The sequence below is a fragment of the Siniperca chuatsi genome, linkage group LG4 (genome assembly GCF_020085105.1).
Source record: "Siniperca chuatsi isolate FFG_IHB_CAS linkage group LG4, ASM2008510v1, whole genome shotgun sequence".
Classification (NCBI taxonomy): Eukaryota; Metazoa; Chordata; class Actinopteri; order Centrarchiformes; family Sinipercidae; genus Siniperca; species Siniperca chuatsi.
This window is the reverse complement of record NC_058045.1, coordinates 20,880,160-20,896,111: the sequence shown is the minus strand read 5'-3', so window position 1 is coordinate 20,896,111 and position 15,952 is coordinate 20,880,160. Positions and strand designations below refer to the sequence as shown.

The 15,952-nt window shown below is 39.6% G+C and overlaps 1 protein-coding gene across 2 annotated transcripts in view; it reads left to right on the top strand.

Annotated features, from left to right (window-relative positions):
• si:dkey-246g23.2 (solute carrier family 66 member 2) overlaps nucleotides 1-15,213 on the top strand; it is a 47,720-nt gene extending 32,507 nt beyond the window's left edge. For both annotated transcript variants that reach the window (XM_044192518.1, XM_044192517.1), the window contains exon 5: nucleotides 10,934-15,213. In XM_044192518.1, coding sequence (XP_044048453.1) covers nucleotides 10,934-11,108 — 175 coding nt within the window. In that variant the 3' untranslated portion in view covers nucleotides 11,109-15,213. The remainder of the gene's footprint in view (nucleotides 1-10,933) is intronic.
• The last annotated feature ends 739 nt before the right edge of the window (nucleotides 15,214-15,952 follow it).

Sequence of the window (15,952 nt, the reverse complement as noted above, 5' to 3'; positions counted from 1 at the left end):
GACTTATACATATTATTTCAAAAACGTTGCAAAATTCACAGTGTTACATGCTGTTATATCACTGTTTCTAGCTATTCATTAAAACTGACTTTATGAAGATGCCACGTTTTCATCTGACAGTGTTCACTCGTTGAGTGATGCTGTCATGCGCTTAGCATTTTAAAAGCACTGATTACTCAGGTGGAAGCTACAACTGAATGGTGAAGTTGCGATTTGTTTATATAAACAACAGTGTGTTTTTATGCGTGAGTGATTGCTCAGCGCTCTCAGCTTGGCTGCCTGGGGAGTCCTCCTGTTTTTCTCTTCCCTCTCATTAAACTTTATCTATTTTGCCTCCTCTCCAGTTCTCTTCTCCCAGCTCTGCACCAAAGCTGCCAACCTTCACAATGTCACTGAGTCACAGTGGAGGGGACACTGACGGTGGCAGTCTGTCTGTCGCGCTGACTGAAACGTTTGCCGACAAATACAGTACTGCTTCCCTTCTCAACGGACACTTATCTCTGTTAGTTTCCTTTCCTCAGACAGCTCCTCTGCTGTTCTTTTTCTCTACTCTTCTTCTCCGTCTCTCTCACTCACACCTTCACAGCTAGCAGCTTGTTTTTTGCTCTCAGTTCTGCATAACACCCTTCAAGCATTAATGGTGGTCCTATTGCCATGTCCCTTCAATAGCAGCCTAATGGTGGTTTCACATTTCTCTTGAGGCCATTTCGTACAAAAGGCCAGTACCTTTACAGTCTGGCCCCAGAGGATATCATGCAGACACTGCGATAACCTCCAAGCACTTTGTGACCTGTGAACCAGAGCTGTGAGTCTCAATAGGAGCACATCTGGAAGTTGAGTATTAGGACAGTGGCTGCACACAATTTCTGTTTGTGCAGATCAGCTGTTTTCATATCACAGACAATAATCCAAGGCACTAGAAAGTTACTATGTAGGCTGTTATAGGAGTTTAGTCTGAGGAGGCTGGACTGTATTGCAACTAGGCAGAGGCTATGAATAACTCTCAGAACTCTAGATAAGTTATATTTATGAACAAGACTTTATTGACGAACAAGAGTCTACAGCCATGCTAGCGGCTCTGTGAGGCTGAAGTGCGGGACAGCAGCGCTTTGAGCTGAATGCTAACATCAGCATGAATGCTAACATCAGCATGCTAACATGCTCACAGTGATAATGCTAACATGCTGTTGTGTAGCAGTTGCACTTACTTGAATGAACCTGGCACATGTATTTGTCTCTCACTATTTGTATTTTAATGCAGATCCAAATCGAGATGCAGATAAAAACTTCTAACCATTTTCTATATCATTAGATAATGGAGGCATAAAAGTGACCCATGGTACTGTAGTCTTGAACTGCACAGGAACTGAAACAAAAGAAATATGAACCAATAGAAAATATCTGGACACTGTGACTTTCTGTGATAAATTTGTGGCACAAGCAATTTGGACAGAGCTTTTCCTCAGCATGTGAAGGCATCTGTACTATTTAGACATGTAGTGCAGACATCACTAGATTATCCCTGTTACTTAAGGAAACTAAACAGGTAGTTTGATCATAATAATGACTTAACTTCGGTCCCTTGTTGCTCTTTATTTCAACAAGTATAATCATAATGTGAGCCAACTGAAGTTTATGGGTTACTTGCTTTTTTCTTAAAAAAGGAGATTCCTTGTGACTATCCATCTTTACATACAGTATATGTTTAATCACTTATTTCATGGGAAATGTTTCTCCAGTGTTTGATTCCTCCTGTTGACTGTAAATTACGTTTTTTCTATTATATACCATGGGGACGTTTTGTCATTGTGTTTATCTGAATCCCCTGTATGGTTTCCATAAGTGACAGTCACCCACTATTGTCTGTACTACAGTTTTGCCTAACTTTGCACACTGAAGAAGAGCTCTGCTTGAAATGATCCTGTCAGGAATTAAAACTGTATCATAAGTGAAGCGATTTCATTCCCTTTTAGAGGATTGTGTTGCCTTGCGGAATATACTTTTATTTAGTTTTGTTATAAGCATTCACAGCTGACTAATTATTTAAGAAACAAAGCTATGACAAATAGAGCATTGTTTAGATTACGTAAGATTATAGATGTAATAAATCTAGTGAAATAGCCATCACCAACAGGCCATGTAATCTATTCTGGCTTGTTTACATTCTCCAAAAAAGTATCTAAAATATCCTTAGGCAAACTCTGTGTGATACTCCTTCTTCTCCTCACCTCCCCTCCTCTTCATTTGGTGAAGCAGAATCCATCTTTTTCTGGCAGGTTGGGAACTTTTCGTTGTTTTCCTGTGTGCAATCGATCAACATGCATAATTCATAGTTAGTGGGTTAAGAGAAGCTCGGCTTCTCTCTCGCTGGGCCCTTTGATTTTCATCTCTCTATCTGCCCCCCTCAGGGAGAGCTACAGTCCTGCTGCTAAATCACCTCACACACACCCTCATGTGTGGGCGCACGCATCATGCCATTGTGCTGAAAAAGAGGCAGAAGAGGTGTGTGAAGCTCTTTGAAGCTTTAAACATCAGCCCATGCAGCCCGAGTGTGTCTCTTTCCATAGAGTTGTGTATTAGTATTATCAAGCAATAACGAGGACTGTCTAACCCCGCTCTGGAGACTCTATAAGTCTCACATACAAAGTGTGATTCCCCACTTAAAGCTTTAAGCCTGCACTGGGTTTAATTTGTGATCAGCTGCCTTCTTATCTCCACAACAGTAGTGGAAAATGTGTCCAACAAGATACTTTTGGTCACAATATGTTCTCATCCATGAGAAATTCACCACCAAATGCAGACAAATTTACCTAACCAAAACCCAGTTATTACAGAGTCAGTGTTAAGGCAACAAACCAATGATCCTAATGTGTCTCAGCCATAAATGGAAAAGTGGTTCCTTCCAGTGATTTCAGTTTTGTAGAATTTAGTCCACATTGTCTCTGTAAAAGTTGCATGACAGCTTTGTCATTGACTACACAGTCACCTTCACGTTTGTATTCTGGACTGCAGTCATAAAATTTCCATATATGGATACAAACTTACGTGCAGGGATGCAGAAACATGATAGCACTCTGCTCTGCGCTTGCGAGAAATTTTCAGCCATTTTTCTTTCCAGTTAGCTATTCCTTCATCCCAATATTCATCTACCCATCCAGTGGTCCCTTGGGCAGTGGACAAGGTGAAAGGTAGCAGAGGAGGCTGGGACAAGAAGATAACGAAACAGCAGTTGACAGGAGTAGAAGCAGAGAAGGGAAGGAGGGCTGAGGATGAAGATTTAGAAGCAGGTTGGGTGTGAGGAATGAATACAGAAAGAGAGACAGATTGATATACAGATAAACCAGAGAGACAACAACAATTTCAGTTCAATTCAGTTTAATTTATATAGCACCAATTCATAACAGAAGTTATCTCATTGTACTTTTCATATAGAGCAGGTCTAGACTGCACTCTTTATAATAATAAATCTAATCAAGTAACTGTTGTAATGAAGTATACCTGTTGCAAGTAATCAACCTGCAAGTATCAATCAAGCTGCAGTAACAGAGATCCTCTGCTCTCTACTGGTGCAAGTGTTACATGGCTACACCAATATATTAAATGGAACCTGCATATTGTCTTGTGCACCATTTGAAACAGGCATCCGAGTAATCCAGATGGAGGTATTAGGTTACTTTTACTTTACTTGACTAGAAAAAAAAAGATCTATGGGTGTGATCAATGCTCACCTGAAAGCTTGCTGTATATTGTGTAGGGATGCAACTTCTGATTATTGACACAGTCTCAAAACTTACAATAAAATTAAAAGCAGCACAACTGTAACTAGCTGGTATGGTGTTATTTCTGCTCGAAAAATGACTCCACCGAGTAATTGATTTATTAAAATTGTCATGCAATCATTTTCTCTTTCTTATTAATCAGCTAATTGTTGCATAACTATTAATGATTGGACCTGTCTGTTGAACCTTCCAGACTGTCAATTAGGTTGAGGAAATTCAATGTTTCACTTGCACATGTTACATAATAGAGTATCGAACAGTTCTGCAGCACATGATTTTGTGTGTATCCAGTGCCAACAGTTGGTGCCAATACAGAATGTAGTGTCTTTTTTAAGTAACAAGGCGAAAAGTAAAGGTTTGAAGGATGGGGTGGTGGATTGGAGCACAGCACGTTCTTTCTAAGTAAAGACTGACGTTTGCGTCCCGCCTCTACTTATGCATCACTGCAGCAAGGTGAGAAGTTAAACCACTTGAGGTCAGCAAAAAAAGTTTTAACTACTGTATGGTTCTTTTTTTCTTTTACCATGTCCATGATCTTTCTCTAACCAAGCATTTAAAGGGGCCCTGTGGAGTTTTCTTGTAAACAAACAAAGTTATGTTTACATTCAGTGTTGCTCACCAAAGTGCATTATGTGTATCCTTCAGATCAAACAAATGTGTTGAGTGCATTCTTTTCTCATAAAACATTTGCAAAGCAGATTCTTTAAAATATTTATATATACATCCATGTTTACTTGCAAGCAGTCTTTTTCTTCCTTTCTTGGCACATTGCTACATTTCTTTCTGCTGTCCATCAGTAAAACAACGTGAACCTAATGCCAGAAATGTGTATTGTGTTGTCCGTGTGCTTGTGTGCACGCACTAACATGGGGTTCTGCAGAATTGTCCAAGAACAAGCTTCTGTCTGGCAAAAAGACTGGGCCTTAACAAGTCTTCTACTAAAATATACTGTAACACACAGCTAGAATAATGGATTTTAACAATTATAAAAGGAATTAAGCAATGATTTACAAGAGTGTATGATTTATAGTGATTTTAGACCTGCCATAAGATGCTGTTTCGCAAAGTGACATTTAAAGATGCATCAGGCAACTTTGCAAATATTTGGGACGTGAAATCACTCAATTTCACACACCACACTCATGTCCTTTTAATTCTCTCTCTCCCTCTCTTCTTTCTCTCTCTTCTCTCTCTCCCCCTCTCCTCTGTCTGTCTTTCTAAATGTCACTCAGCCCTGTTTCCTGAATTAGTGTTCTCCCACCGCTTAGAGGAGCTAATACCTGGTCTGACAGCACTTGTTCAATACACAGCATAATTACTGCCTGGCCCACATACGGCACAGTCATCACACTGTGCAATCAGACCCCCCTCTCTCTTTCTCCATCGCTCTCTCCTGTCCTGTCACTTTCCAACTGTCAGAGTGGCTTCGTTTCTCACCCCTCTTTAGATGTATCGTCCCTCCGCTTGGCTACATTGTTATACATCTCTCATCATTTTCCTTTTACCTCCATCCTTCCTCATCCATCTCCTAGCTCTCGTTTTTTCCTTTCCATCCCTGAAGTACCCAGTTGACCATTTCACACTTTCACCCTTTCCTCTCTCATCTCTTGCCGCTTGGCTCAAATGAAGAAGGTGTCAAGTGAGGAATAATCAATAAGAGACTGAATTGAGTCAGCATGAGTGCATGTGTGTGAATGCTTTGGTGAGAACGTGAAGCAAATTTCATGTTTTATTCTGTGTTTTTGTGCAAATTGAAGCAAGCTGGCACACATGGTTGGTGTGTGTGTATGTGTGTGTGTGTGTGTGTTTGTGAGACTGAGGTAGTCGGTCAGTCAATATTCTCAATCAATACCAGAATAACTCCTTCTCCCTGTGGACACTCAGAGCCTCACTCAGAACCAAGTTCAACTGTTTGTTCTGTGTTTCATCACCTGTTAACTGTATCACAAGTCCCATGATTAATGGTATATAGCTAGATGGAGCTACATTAGACTACCATGACAAACATAGTCTGTAAAATGTGGGAAGTGTGTGTGTGTGTGTGTGTGTGTGTGTGTGTGTGTGTGTGTGTGTGTGTGTGTGTGTGTGTGTGTTCTTGCCTGAGATGAACGACCTCAAACTGGTGTTTTGTCTCCATTCTGCTGCAATGCTGTAGAGACTGCTTTTGTACAGATGACCCGCCCTCCTTAATTACATTGTTAATGGCTCATCCTCCTTAATGATGTTTGCCGTCTCTTGAGCAAAGAAATTAGCCAAAGGGGGGAGCAGAGAATTTGGGAGGCTGGGGGAGGGCGAAGGAAAGGAGGGAAGGTCAGGCAGAGGCAGAGAGGGTTGTAGAGAAAGACAGAAGCTGAGAGGAGGATAAAGGATAAATGAATGTGGAGGGTTGCAGAGAAGAACAGAGGAGCCTATGTTACAAAATGAACCAAGTAAAGTGTGAATTTAAAGGTGCATTTTTATGGTAGAAAAATCGTCTCCACTGATATAAAACTCTCCCCTAATATTTGTAGCTGCAACATTTCGACCATGAAAGTTTCTTATGGATTTCGAAATATGATTAATATGTTTAATAAGGTAGCCATGTGCTAAGATTTCTCTCTCCTCACTTTCTGTCCCAGACATATTTTCCATAGCCCTACAACAGAGCGCATGGCCACATTCACTCAACTTCTGTTACAAGATTTGTTTTGTTTAAAATGTCAAGTCAAAAATTGACCAACCAGTATCAGAGCTGTCACTCTTTCAAGAAATCAAGTTTGAACAGTTCTTTCACACTAACTTACATCGCACAGAGAAAAGCCATTGTTTCCTATGGGGAGAGAGGCTGAGCTCTGCACTGAGTTTTGACATCCAATGAGATTCTAGTCTTAACAGGAGGCAGAAGATATGATGGCAACTATTTTACTGTAGAGAAGAATGCTGGTGTGCATCTCTGAATTCCCATAGTTATGTAACTCTACTCTCCGATCCTACTGAGAATTTAGTAAAAATCTTAAGCATGGCAGAATATATCGAATATCGAAGAGGATGATGATAATTTAGAAAATGTATATTGTAATCATTTACATTAAGATGTAGTAGTAGTTTGAATTCATTTAAATGCATGTGGCCTAACTACATTTTAGAAGTGACATTGTTTCATTAATTTGTCGTGTCTCTGCTGCTCTGCCTCACTTGAGTGATAAGCTAACGTTACCAGGGAGTTGCATTTTACAAAGTTAGCAAACATTAGTTGGCCTTACCTTTATCCACAATTTTTCCATATATGGTGTGGAATGCAAAATGCTTCCTCAGATTACCGCTCAGTTGGTTTGGTGTCATGTTTATCGGCTCACTAATTTTCTCCATTTTGCACAAGCGAAGAGAACAACAATTACATAGTTTACTGATATGGGTCATACAGACACTCCCATTGGGAGTACAACACATGGCCTGCTGCGCTTATACACTATGAACTTTAAATTTAAATATTTAAAAAAAAAATTTAAAATGACAGTATTATTCTTATTCCATTATTTTAAATCTAATATTACCTCTTCACAAGTTTTTTTGGGAGGATTTGTTCCAACCAGCTAGCTTACTGCGCTGTGAAACGCAACTTTATTATTTTACTTTTTCATGGTTCGCAGCAGAAGCTGATAAGAGTCACTAACTTTATTCCCTTTTATAGAGAAGAGCAGAGCACAGTAAAGGCAATGACAGAGGCAGTAAAAGTAAAGATGACAGTTGAGCGGGACAACGGAAAAATGAAGAAAGCTGCACAGTGAAAGGAAAAGATGAGGAGAGAGATGAAACAAGAAATCTGAAGTTCAGCAAAGTGTGCTCTCTAAGGAAACAAAAACTTCAGTGGAACAAAAAGCAAGTATTTCCCCTGAGGAATAGTGGCAGCTTAGAGAGAAAGAAGTAAAAGCATGACGATTTTAAATTCTTTAGCACACTCATTTTTGGAGCAGTTCAATCAAACCCTGGAGTGTTTACCCCGAAAGTTTAAATTGTTATGGTAGCAGAACACATTAGTGAAACTAAAATGTGCTCTAAACAAGCGCTCCTTGGTCAGCATTTGGGAGAGGTGGAAATAGCCTGATTCTTACTAAAGCCTGAGGTGGTTAAATTGGAGGTGGGAGGATCAGCTGGACCTAAGAGGGAAGAAGCAAGGAGCTGTGTGTTGACTGAAGCAGATTGGCTCCGTCTTTTTTCTCATCTCACATTCAGGGTACATCTGTTCTAGCTTTGGTTTGAAATAAATCAACTTAAAGCAAGAGTATGTTACTTTTGTTGAACAAAGGCCACTAGCCACAAGTGACAATTACAGGATAAGGGTAAATAGTAAAACTAATTGTAACAGCAGCACAAGTAGAGAAGAGTCGCAAAGACAGTCAATCTGACTCAGTCATGTTTTTTTATACAGCAATGTAAGTTTGCTAACATTAGCTAACATAAGCCTCCATGAGTTATAATATATAATAATTATAAGTATGTTTTCATTAGTGTATAACCCCCATGAAAATAAGAATTGTTGCGTTTTCATTACCTTTGCAGAGCCCTTTACATTTACATAGGGAGCAGGTCCCCTTCCACAGAAGTCGCCATGTTGCACTGCCATGTTTCTACAGTAGCCCAGAACGAACAAACCAAACACTAACTCTAGATAGGGCCTTTTGCATTTTTCGCAAGTTTCTCGGCCACCGTAGTAGTTTCTCCTACACGCTTGGAAGGGGAGGGTGATGCAAGCAGTATTCAAATGGTTGCAAACTACAATTTCACCACTAGATGCCACTAAACCTTACACACTGGACCTTTAAAGTCGAACTGAAATCTGAGTTCTAATCACTTTTTGTGTAAGGAAATATAAACTATATTATGATGATGATATGATACTGCAGCTATTGTGCATGTATTTCTATTTTTTGTTCGCATAAGCCTGAATCGTTTTTTGACATATTAGTGGAAACAGCTTCAAGCCTCTGAGTGGATGTTTCCCATGGCAACGGCTGACTGACATCTGACATTTGGAAAATGGAATCTCCACTCGGAAAGTGCAGCTAATTAGCCTAGCTTGCTAGCATTAGCACTGATTCCCACTTGATGTTACTTTTCGTTTGTTTTATTTCAGCACCTGCTGAGTCATTGGCAGCTCCTGCACACTCAGTGTTGTTTTCGTCCCACAGTATACAAAGTGGGGGATCTAGCTAGCATTAGCTGTCTTTCTTTCATGAGTCCACTTGTGGTGACAGCAAATGGCCTTTCAAAACTCAGGGTAGTCCTGTGATCTCAGCACTCTCTATGTTCCCCCATTGAATCACAAAATGGAGTCACAGAATAATGTATGGAGTGCTCAAATCACAGTTGGGACTAAGCAACAGCTAACAGCAGTTAGACAACAGCAGTCTGGTTAACTGCCTGTGTGCCAAACTATTTTTAGTGCCCGCCAACACAGACATTGGAAAAATTAAATTACCAGTACTGACACTGTCAGTCAGAAAAATTAATAAAACATAAATTTCTTCTTTTTGGCCAAAATTTTGACCAAATAAGTACACAGGTTAAAAAAAAAACCCACCATGGATATAAATACTGATATCTTAGCAAAAATACATTTTAATTTAATAGCTTCCCCCACAGTGATGATGATCAGTCCATTTTGTGACAGTTGATGACCCAATTTATGAGTGCGTCAGTGCGGATATGATTGCGTATGAAAGCATCCAGATGTGCAGCTTGACTCTCCCATGTATTGTAACAGAGTTCACCTTTGATCATTACACATCCTGTAGCTCTCCAGCTCAGCCCGTGTTTGCAGCCTGCGTCAGTCTGGGTTGTTAATCACATTTCAATACCACATGCAGTGTCTAGATTTAGTACATTCCCTGACACGTTGAATAATAATGTCCTCATTTCCATGCCAAGGCAAGACTCTTTGCCACAAATGTTTCGGTTCCTTATTGGAGCCTGAACGGAGCCCAGGGGAGAGTTAGAAGTTTGACATGACTCTGCAAGGAGAGCTCAAGGATAGCACAGGACAGCTGTCCCCATAGTCATTAAGCTGCCTCTACCCCCATACGCACTTATCTATCCATATCTATCTCACAGAGGTCTCCTCCCTATTCACAGAGGTCTCTCTCTTTCTCTCTAGTGGTTTTGTTGTCTTAGCCCTGTCTCTCTTACTGCATGCTAGATAAACGCTGTCCTCTGCAAGCTCTCTGTCTCTCCTTTCCTTTCTCCCTCACCTCTCTGACCCTTACAGTATGTCTCATTGATGACTGATAGTCCTGCTCCATGCCCAGGCCCAGTCAGCCTTTATAAAAAGAATAAACTCATATTACATTCATACCTATGGGACTTCACTGTCCAGAGAGCAAGAAGAATAGAGGAGGGAGTAGGTGGAGTAGGAGTGAGAGCAGAGACTGTGAAGGGCAAGAGTTAAAGAAACGTGACAGTAAATGAGTCGAGACGGCAACAAAAAAGTACGGAGGTGGGGAGAGAAGGAACAGCACGAGAGAGGAATAAAAGTATGGAGGAAAAAGCATGAAGACAAAATAGAAAGCGATGAGTGGAGGAGTACAAGAAGCAGTGATACAAGGTGAAGAGTATCCTTTCTGTACTCTGTCTGATGCTTTCTGTGAAGTTTCAGAGGACACCTTCAGGGTATTGTGTTGGCATCAGGCTGCTGGCATGGCAGATAACTAGTGTCTTCTTCAAGGTCTTTCTTCTCAGCCTCTGTGTCTCTCAGACAGGCAATCTTTATGTCTGTCTCTTTCCTTCACTTTCTCTTGCTTGATGTGATCAATTGGTAGTTTACTTCACCCTGTTTAATGATTTTTTTTACTGCCTCCCTGCTGTTTCTTATACAGCAGCAACTAAATCAAGACCAAAACACTTTAATGCAAAAGGATAAATGCGGAAAGGGAGCAACTACTTATTTTGGCTGATGTGCTGCTGTTATTTTTCTTTTGCACTTATTTTACTTTGGGTTTTTTGGGGAACGTCATCAACAGGAAAATTGCTCTAAATTGTAAAAGAAAAAAATTGAAAGAAATAGTTTGACATTTTGGAAAATACACTTATTCGCTCTTTGCAGAGAGTTAGATGAAGAGATTGATACCACTCTCATGTCTGTATGATAAGAGTGTCTCTCTATGTTTCTTTTGCTCCAGTGTGAAGATGGTGCTGCTGTGGATGGCCGGTGACGTCTTCAAGACCACCTACTTTGTGATGAACGAAAGCCCAACTCAGTTCTGGGTTTGCGGTTCAGTCCAGATCCTAATCGACGTGGCCATCCTGCTGCAGGTCCTTTTCTACAGCCAAGACACACGGGCCAAGCTAGGTTGAACATGGCTGTTGCTTTGGGCAAAGTAAAAACCAGGGCTTGTATGTTTGAACGAGTCTGATAATGTAAGGCTTTTTAATAATATCAGCTACAAAGTTGTTGGAATTATCATGGGAGACATGTAGCATCAAGATCATGGAGAAAACCAAAGTCAATATAGATTTTTTTGTGTTCAGCTTTGATTCAAAGTATTCTGTCATATGGGTATCATGCAGACCCAAACAATTTACCTTCAAGTGCAATTAAGCAAACTGTTTTAGCCTTGAACAAACTACCTAGCATTTTCAGTCAAGCACTAATAACAAAGCAGTATTTTGGTGCATTTTTAGCATTTTATACTATTTATTTGTTGTCCTTTGAACATTACTTAGATCCTGAAGTGTAGTGGAAATGGGAAAACATTACTTACATTAGCAGCTCGCTAACAGCAGATATGTGCTGGTGAAATGGCAGCTGTAACAACCGGTAGCCCTGCACTGGAATCTACTGCCTGACTGATGAGTCTCCCACTTCACACTCCACACCTCACTGGACTCTCATAGTACATAGTGTGTGTGTGTGTGTGTGTGTGTGTGTGTGTGTGTGTGTGTGTGTGTGTGTGTGTGTGTGTGTGTGTGTGTGTGTGTGTGTGTGTGTGTGTGTGTGTGTGTGTGGCATGCTTGCTGGTGTGTCTGTACAGCTGAAATTGATTTTTGCCATTGGCATCCAGTGCCAAGCCAAGGCCACAGAACGTACACCAAGTAATGTTAACTACATAGGACATTAATCTGTGTGTCATACTGTGTGTGGTTTAATTGACAAGCAATGCGGGTCTTCCACTACGCAAATGAAAAACAATGAAAAAATGTGGCCATGCTGCAATGCTTTGCACCGTACTTAAGTCACAAAATCTTTTGTAGACACCAACGAACACATCAGACTTCAGGTCAAAATATGTAAGTTAATGTAACAGTATTACTGAAGATTTGTGGCATTGTCATTTTTATCACACATGTCATTGTCCCAGTACTTGTTTTTAATATCCCATCATCTGCTGAGTGTGATGTCTTTTTGCACTCTTGTTCTTTGAGACAGTAACAATGAAAGAATGATAATCATAAGCACCGTAAATAAGTAATAGTTAAATCAACATGCTCAGCAAGAATATTACAGTATATTTTATCTTGATCTCTTATTGAACACATTTAGCGTTACCACTCATAAGAAAGAAATACTTTACTTGAAAATATATTTGTGTTTCCAAGTTCTAACAAGGTGAGAATTGGTTTAGTGCTAAAAGAAATTTACTTTTAGGGACTGCATGAAAATTATTGGTGTGGGAAGGGGGGCTACATAATGTTTCACCTTTTGAAAAAGGAAGACCCTCCCCAGCTTTATTAATATTTTCTTTGGATTTCTATGCAACAATATCTCAAAGTAATATTGAACAATATTGAATTGGTACAACTTGTTAATTTTAAATAACAGGTTCTTACTACTGCCACTGAGTGACCTGGGCACAGGAGGTGTATTTATTAAGAAAAATAAATAGCAATTGGATCAGATGATGTTGTAACTTATGTATAAGGTCAGTTGTATTCAGTCAGTTGACTATCCATCATATAACCAACACAATGCCTGAGTTGCATAAACCTGATGTAGCTATTTATGTAATTATTGTTTATATCAAGGGACGACTAAAGTAAAATACCACCCACTGCCTTCCCAGAAAGTCAAACTACCCCTCCTTTAGCCAAATTAAAACTTAGCATACCCCTTTTCTGACCCTCCCTTACCCCCAAATAATTCCAGTACAGTCCCTTAGATTAAAAAATTTAGTTTCCCTTTCATAGCATGTTTAGTAATACCTAGAGCGGCGATCTAAAGTAGTAAACAAACTTTAAAGCATCTTCATTCAGCCAGAAATGCCCCATTAAACAGAGGACAGTTTATGTAATGCATGCCATTACAAAAACATTAAAACCTTATTCATCCATTCCAGCCTTCCAAAATGCAAAAAAAATCCCAAATATTTTATTCAGAAGTTGTTTTTATAATCAAAACAGTAATTTAACAATATATAGTCCCAAGGAAAGGTGTGGTTCTTTCATCTGTTTCTGTTTCCTCTTACAACAGCACTGCAGAATCAAACAAATCAGTACCAGCAGTGGATCAGTAGTCAGTGCAGGTTTCTTTTTACTTCCCCCTAGACATGATTTAATTAAGTAATAAAGCTACTGTACCTGATAATTAAGTCTTCCAGTCACCTTTTAACTTAGTAGCCAGTTTGTCTGTTAATCCATACCTGTCTGTTTTTAGTTTCTCCTCAGTAAACATCTTGTTTAAATTACACACTGTAGTGGGTATGGTTTGCATCATGCAGGCAAACCTTCCTGTAGCTGCCAGTATGCCTCAGCCAGAGGATAACATTTGTAAAGATTTCAGTGTATTTCAGTAGTATCCTCAGGGTCAGCATGTAAAATATATATATATGAAAGAGAATTTAGATACAATTCTGAATTGGGTTTTTATAATCTGACAATGCACAAGATCCTTCTAAATATAACAGTGACTGAGTATCATGTCAAGTATTGCCTCTGCTTTGATCAGGTTGTTGAGGTTTTGATTATTAATCATTGGATTAAAGCAATAGTTTGACATTTGTCGAAATGCGCTTTTTTGCTTTTCTGCAGAAAGATAGATGAGAAGATTGATACCACTTTCATGTTTGCACGGTAAATATGAAGCTACAGCCAGCAGCTGGTTAACTTAGCTTAGCATAAAGACTGGAAATGGGGAAACAGCTAGCCTGTCTCTGTCCAATGGTAACAAAATACACCTATCAGCACCTTTCTGCTGGTTGACAGAGACTGCAGGAAGTTACTGGTCCCGGCTAAGAAATAGTGCAGTTTTTGTACGAATTAAACAAACAAGATATAATGTGATAATTTGTGAGCTTTAGAAGTGCAGGTGGGTGGATTTTGTTAAGTTTGAAGAAAGTGAGTAAGCGTATTTCCCAAAATGTCAAACTATAGCTTTAATCATTTAATTGAAAGTTATATTATCAATCATTGTAAGGCATTATAAGGTCACAGGCCAAAAGGATCTAAAAGGAGAAGCACTCCCTTCTGTTTTTGTATATGTGTATCAATTGATGTCATCTATATGTGCATGTAGGTGTACATAACAAACTTTACTCATATGGAATGTTGGAATATCTTGGCATTATGTGTTTGATGGATGCACCTCACTGTGCCACATTATGTATGAGTCTATGCTTCCATAAATGCTTCTCTGCTGGTGCTGTAATACATGTCATATATTCTGGGGATCAGTCAAAATTCTATCTATAGAAGTGCCCTGGTTGCTGATACTGCAAGCTGTCAGCTTTGTTGTTCTGTGACCTTCCATTGTGTAATTTGCTCCATGTGGGTGTACATGCATTCTGCGATTCTAGTTATCTTACATTACATCTGTTAGCCATATTGTAAACTGTATGTCTTATGTCCTGTACCCTGCATACCTCAGTTGTATTGCAGTTGCATTACTTTTGTATTCTATATGCTCTTATCACCTGATGTGTATCTTTATATTATGTCTCTCAGTAGAGGCTCAGAATGGCAACCTCGCTGGTTCCCTGTAGCCTTTTCTTCTCAAGGGCAGTAGGACAGATTAGCACACACACACTGCATGGTTTTGATAATCCCTCGACCAAGTCCATTACAGTAAACTTCCATGTTGCCATACCACTTCAGCACTGATAAGAAATAGGTGGTTTGTCATTTCTTAGGAGGGAGAGGGTTGGACTGTTACTTACCAGATTCAAGATATATATTTCATGTGTATCATGAAACAATTTATTAATGATCAGTTAAAAACAGAAAGACAGAAGCCATTAAAGGATTTGTGTTACTGTTTTAATGTTCACTTGTGTTTCTTTAGGTAATGTATTTGCAGGATCTCTAAAGCCAAAGGTTCAACCAAAAGTAATTGTTGCTGTTAAAGTATTTTAAAGTGTACCAGAGTAGGTATGTGACAGTATACACATAGTGACATTACATATGGAAATTGTATGTATGTGAAATATTTATTGTGTTATTTTCTCAAATATAAACTATTTATATTTCAGCATGTGGTCTTGTGTTGTTACTGGCTGTGTTTTGAAATGAATGAATGTCTTGCAGCATGTTAAGACAGCAAAGTTTGACACTGACATTGAAAAAGTCAAACAAAAAATCTGATCTGATCTGAGTCCAGCGGGCTGCTACTAGCTGGATTTAGACAGGATTTCTACCCAAAATCTGGACTGAACCCTCATGTGAACCCTTTGAGTTTGAGCCAGCTCAACCAGGAAAATCAAACCTGAATCATATAAGGATAAACTATGCTTTTATACACGTGTATATAAATCCTTTCTATGCAGCAATTCCCCCAGCGGCTAACATACGAGCTGTGATGTTGTGTGTGTGTGTGTGTGTGTGTGTATGCCTGTTGTCCTGGGAAAACCTTGAATTCCTCTATTTGAAAGGAATGAGAGTGTGTACCTGTGCACCAAATAAATCATGACAAAAGATTGAGGCCGAGCCGGACTGTGCCTGCTGCTGGACACACGAGGGGGAAATTGATGAGCGGGGGTTAATTAAGATGTGTATTGCTTCAAGGCTTTAACCCCTTCTGGCTAATGTATCATCACACACAGATGCATACACCAGCACAAGGTAAGACCGCTGACAGTCAGCAGTGCAGAGGAGCACTGCGGTATGGATAGGAAAACATTAATATGGAGACAGTAGATAATGGGAGGCTCTCTATGGTTTATAGATGAGGGCAAACTGTGTGCTGCACCTGTTGGTGCCTTTACTGTACT